This window comes from Emys orbicularis, chromosome 2 (assembly GCF_028017835.1).
Source record: "Emys orbicularis isolate rEmyOrb1 chromosome 2, rEmyOrb1.hap1, whole genome shotgun sequence".
Taxonomy (NCBI): domain Eukaryota; kingdom Metazoa; phylum Chordata; order Testudines; family Emydidae; genus Emys; species Emys orbicularis.
In genome coordinates, this window is record NC_088684.1 from 208525399 (window position 1) to 208531398 (window position 6000).

The 6000-nt window shown below is 34.9% G+C and overlaps 1 protein-coding gene across 1 annotated transcript in view; it reads right to left on the reverse strand.

Annotated features, from left to right (window-relative positions):
- Positions 1-5178, reverse strand: part of GOLGA4 (golgin A4) — a 78166-nt gene extending 72988 nt beyond the window's left edge. Inside the window, exons 1-3 of the mRNA XM_065397853.1 lie at positions 4900-5178; positions 2504-2551; positions 982-1038 (exon numbers count right to left, since the gene is read on the reverse strand). Of these exons, the coding sequence (XP_065253925.1) occupies positions 982-1038; positions 2504-2551; positions 4900-5163 (369 nt within the window). The 5' untranslated portion in view covers positions 5164-5178. The remainder of the gene's footprint in view (positions 1-981; positions 1039-2503; positions 2552-4899) is intronic.
- Between the last annotated feature and the right edge of the window lie 822 nt (positions 5179-6000).

Sequence of the window (6000 nt, forward strand, 5' to 3'; positions counted from 1 at the left end):
TAACTATATACAGCATAGGTTCACAATTTCAAATGGACAGGACTGTTTTAATTTGATCAGTTTATCATATTTATGTCCACTCATCCTGATTTTAATTATATTGTATGTTACATGATAAAAATATTTTTGTAAATAAGAAATAACTCAAAACCCTGGCATGGTTTTAAAGAATAGAGTCGTATATGGTAGAAATTAAAGCAAGATAATGCCTCTTCATGAACTGGGTTCTGCTCATTGTTTGGTTTTGCTCAATACCAAAGGCAGGATAATAAACGAGTACAAATTAAAGTAAATGACTTTTCAAAAATCATCAAGGTGGGAAAGACACTTTATGAGAAAGTTATGAAATTCAACTCAGTTTTTTACAATAACTTAGTATTTTTCTATTGTCTGCTTAAAGGTGATTTTAGGTATTTCTATAGTGCTTATGCCTGTAGTAACTAAGCACAGTGAGTCTAAAACAGATAGGAATCTGCAAATCTTGTCACAAAATTCTCTGAAATTATTTGCAGATCATCTTTGGAAAATGTATACTAAAATGATGTGCAATCCCATTTCCAACCACTGAAGCAGTCACAAATTTCATATCCTCATCCACTGTTAGGCCTCATCTAAGCTGCAAGAAGAACCACATGCTAGCCTCAGTTTTCTGTCACAGTTGGGGGTATTCATGTTATAACTCATTTGGGGCAGGGACAAGAGGAACAGTGTAAACAGGCAAACACAGTTCTATCACAATGTTATGGAACTGTGCTTTATCCTAGATCAAGACAGCAGTGGCTGATGTGGAAATAAGCAAGATAGGAAAAGAACATAATACAAAAAAAGGTGGACAGAAATGATGAAGGGAATTCCAGGTTTATGGCAGTGGTATTATAGAATTTGTTAATTACTACAAACTAAAAAAACTGCACATCAAAGGATAAATCATCAGTGTATTTTGTATGAATTTAAAAATATTCAACCATCAATTGAAGTTACCTCTCGTAGTTCTCCAATTCTACGAAGTGCTTTATCCTGGCTCTGGCTCAATATACCCTTAATAAAAAAGAAAAAGCAGAATATGTTTAAGTAAATTCAAATTTTTACTTAAAGTATTCACACTGAAGCTACAGATACTTAACTTTAGTATAGGGTACTTATGTTCTGCATCTCTCTTCCAAATCAATCTGCCTGATTACCTTGCCTTGTCAAAGTATTAGTACAAAAGGGATTACTAGCAAATTATAAAACAGAGCATTAAAATCCCCATGCCCTGATCCTGGCTGCGGCTGCTAAAAAAACCAAAACAAACCAACCAACCACACAGAAGTGTAGCAAGCATCCCCAACTGAAGAGTCACAATTGAAAATACACAGCCTCTTTTTATTCCCCTATAACCTGTGGTTTCTATTTTTTTTTATTATTACTTGAATTTAACTTTTAACCTTGCAGTATGATATTTTCTCATTTGATTCCCTAGCTTTTCAGAATGCTCACTTACTTTATGTCCCCTGAGGAACACTGGCCTCTCATTTTTCCACTTTCTGTATGTTTTCTTACCCTTTTTTACATCCTCTGAGTCTTTCTCCAAAGGATTTCTTTAAGTTTACTGTTTGTCTAAGTTGTTTTTTTCAAATTACTGTTCCATGTGTTTAGCCACCCCTACACCTTCATAAGAGCATTTTTCACCCATAGGACACAATGGCTTTTCATTTCCCCCCTGCTTTTCTTGTACCTGCTATATGGGTTTCAAAAAGCTGTGAATGCTACTTCATATGCAAGCAACAAAGGGGCTTGTAGAACCCATATACCTGGTATTCCTTTGCTATATCAAATATAAGTGTGTGAAATGATTACTGTGTCCCTTCACACAGAAAATTATGGCAATACTAAATTAGAGTAATGAAATGGATAGTAAATTTTTGGATTTCATTGAAATCATTCTGGAAAGATTTTGCAATGTGTTAACACTAGCACGGAATTTAGCAACAGGAGATTGCAGAAATCAGGGGGTTATGAAAGACTTTAGATCCAATGTAGCACACAGTACACAAGCACTCTGCCTACAACACTTTAAAGAAAAGGTGGTGGTGGTATATGTGATAGTGAAAGGAAAACTACAAAATTAAGTGATTCTGGAATCTATACTGCATATAAGATGCACACAAGTACCACCTTATATAGAAAATGTATTCAATTTATTTAGCATGAGCTATTTTTTGCCTTTTTTAAAGTAAAGAAGAAAATACATTTCAAACTGTTACAGAAGAAAAGATTGAACCACAAAAAAATCCCTAATCTGAAATTTTAGTATTAAAAATATTTTAGTGCTAGTGTGACTTATTTTTAAGATGCCAAAAGAAAAAGGAAAGTTACCTTTAAAATAAAGCGATTCAGCTGCTTGGCTTCTTTTTCTTTAATTACTAGTACATCACTTACATATTTTACTATGCAAGAGAAGAACATTTTAAAATTCAGAAATATGCTCGGGCAATACAGGAAAAATTGTACCTCTTCTTACCTGTAGCTTTTTCTTCTCTCTCTGGACAGTCTGATAGGCAGTGACCAGCTAAAAATATACAAAGCAAACATATTGGTTAATTAAGTCCAGCTCTATCCAGAATTTTCTAATTTGAAGTTAACTTGCTTAAACTATAAAGTTTTAACTAAATTCTCAAACTCCTCACTTCACCAGGCAGGCCCCTACAGATACCTTTTTCATGAACATTCCTCCTTTGGGTAGTACATACCAAAGCTCAGCAGGGGAATGTTTTCTAATAAAATATTTTCCCAATACCAAATGTGTTTAGGTTTCAAAGTCTGAATGGCAAAAACAAAACAGGAAGGTTACTCAGCATGCCATGTACCATTTGTCCCCTCAGAGAAAAGCCTTTAAGCACAGGTGATAAAATAAGTTTCATGCCGGCAGTCAAGAGAATAAGGAGTATGGCTGAAAAGCTACACACCTGAAAAACGACCCTGTGCTTCTATGTACGCCTCTAAACCCCAGATAGACTAAACTTCATTTTATAATATGAGGATGTACAAGACAGAATGTATATAACCCTTATAAAGAGAGGCTCCTGAAGCACTGAACTTCTTCCCATTCGCCTCACATCCACCCAGCAGAATTGGTGGACAAAAAGATTGTAAATGGACAAAGTTTCTCATTGTAAATTGACAAAGACTTAATGAATAATAGCACAACTCAGTTTAATTAAACTTCGGGGATGTTCCCCTACCATTTGCAAAGCTGGCAGGCCTACAATATCATAATGGCACTCGGGTGCCAGAGCATAAACTTTTGAAACTGGTTAAGCAGTACTCTGTTTAGCCAAAACTTTGTGTGCATCCAGAGATCTGAGATGCCACATGAAATCCTAATATACTATGCTGGAGAAAATGTGGGGCAATTAGCAATTTTAAGCACACGTGATAGTCCTGTCTAGGGGGGAAAAAAAAAAACAACCTCTTGGGACAGAAGAAAACAATCGATAATATTTTAAAAGCACATTTCGTTATGACAACAGCCATTCAAGGATTTTGTGGGAATACGTAGCCCACGAAGCCAACTCCCCTTTTAAATTATTTATTATTAGAAGCACAAAAATAATGATTGTAGCTGTATGGAAATCCCAATGTACATGCCTGAACAACAAAACAGTTTCAGGAAGAAAAGGAAATCTGTTCCATAGAATAAACTAACAGATTTTTAGAGAGAATTAGGAACTAATTAATAGACCATACTCAAAATCAGGACACTGAAGAAAACCACCTCTTTAGTAGCACTTTCTTTAGAGTTATACAAAGATCACTGGGTTTACATAGGTAGGGTTTAGTTTATTGTATATTAACACAGTTGATACTGCAGTGACCAGCTAGAAAACACTGAAAAGTATATAATTGTGCCTTCAGATTCTTAGTGAAAGGAGAGAAAATGAATTTGTCAGATTTGTTTTGTTCATTCTAATTGTAATCTATTTGATCAATAAGGTTGAGAGACTAGGATGTCTCCCTGCACACACACATGAAACAATAAAAATAAAGATATGCACCTATTTTTACTCCCTTCATTGTCACATCAGGAGCCAGATTTGCATAGGAATTTCTATATTCACAGGCAGAGTATATTCAGAGAACCATAAAGACTTTTGCAATGTTCAATTCTGAGTAAAAAAATGTATTTAAAGAAAAAATGGGGAGGGATGGCTTTTCAGATCAACATTAGAAAATGAAGGTGATCAATTTTCATTGAAAACTGTGAAATCTATGGTCCTTGAATATAAACAAGGAAAATTTTGTTTGCTTTTAAGTAGAAATTTGTGGGTTGTGATTTAAAATGAAAGACCAATGGAGGCAAAACAGAAACAAACATTTGTATGTTGTACATGGAATACATCAATCAGAACATGTAAACATACATTTTTGTACTTTGCCTCTGAATGCTCTCCTTGAGAAGTACAATCTACTGCCATGCAACTGCATCCCATGCTAAACTCACTGTGAAACACTATTACAATTGCAGATTTGAGCAATATTTCAATTATATTCAACATGATCTTTAGCTCAGGAAACCTTTCACAAGTATGTTTTTCATATAACTCAAGAGACCCCAACTAATCCAACTCAGTTGGTGGTAATATGGTTTTGTTTATAAACAAGAGAAGTTAAATATTTCAATGTTCTACAGATTACCAAAATCAAAAAAATTCATCTAGAAATACAAATTCATCTAGAAATAAAAAAAAACTAAGTTTCAAGTTACTAGCCACTAATTAATACCCTGGTCCCAAATACACAGCTATTGAATAGCGAACTGATAAATTTCTTCCACTTTTTCAGCCTGTCACTCCTGCCTCCTCCTCAGCCTCTTTTCTTCCCTCCCACTTTTAGGAAAGTCAATAAACATTTACTTACCTCAGAATATTTTCCTCTGTAGTTGCCTAAACTACGTTCCATTCTACGCAATCGTTGTAAAAGCTGTTCTTTGCTGAGGCTGTCCATGTTTCCCAGTGACTCTTCTGCCTCACTTTCAACATCAGATGGTGGATCAAATGTGGGACCAGGTGTGTCAAAGTCCAGTCGATTTAATGACTCCCTTGAAGAAGTTCGTACCAGGGACTCTTTAGAAGAAGAGCGGAACAGGGATTCTTTTACTGGACTTCGAAACAAAGATTCCATTGAAGGAACCCGGAGTTGGAGTTTCTGTGCAAAAGTCTGAGTGTCACTTAACTGCAAAAATATAAGGGAATTGATTACTTTGGCACTTCAATAAATAAGATCAATTAAAAATACAGGTACATATACACACTAAAATACTATCTTCATAGTGATTTTTCTTTTTCTTTGAAACAAAACTACTTATCTAGTGAAACAGTTTGAAATAAGCCTCTGTACTGAACTCTATGGTAAAGAATTTAAATTAATAGCATCCTAGCAATAATTTAAACAGGTTTTTAAATGATCGTTACTTTGTTTTTTTAAAAAGCAGCTAACAACAAAAATCTAATAGTTACATAAATATCATATTTGCTCTTAAGTTACAAAAGAAGTCAAACAGATATTGTTAAACAGAAGCCAATATTTTACAACAGATTTATAAGTCATTAAACATATCTCAAAGATATTGAAGTATGTTTCCTATGACCTATATAGTAAGTTTATTATACAAGTACTTCTACAGTAAATAAGCGTAGTGTTTACTCCAGGGGTTCTCAAACTGGGGGTCGGGACCCCTCAGGGGGTCGCGAGGTTTTTACATGGGGGGGGGAGGGGTCATGAGCTGCCAACCTCCATCCCAACCCCGCTTTGCCTCCAGCATTTTTAATGTTGTTAAATATATTTTAAAATGTTTTTAATTTATATGGGGGGGTTGCACTCAGAGGCTTGCTATGTGAAAGAGGACACCAGTAAAAAAGTTTGAGAACCACTCTCAAACTCTCTGATGGTCTTAGTTCTTTATACTCACTTCAGATACTTAGTTCTAATATAGAACTTTCCACTGCAAAAGAGTATAGT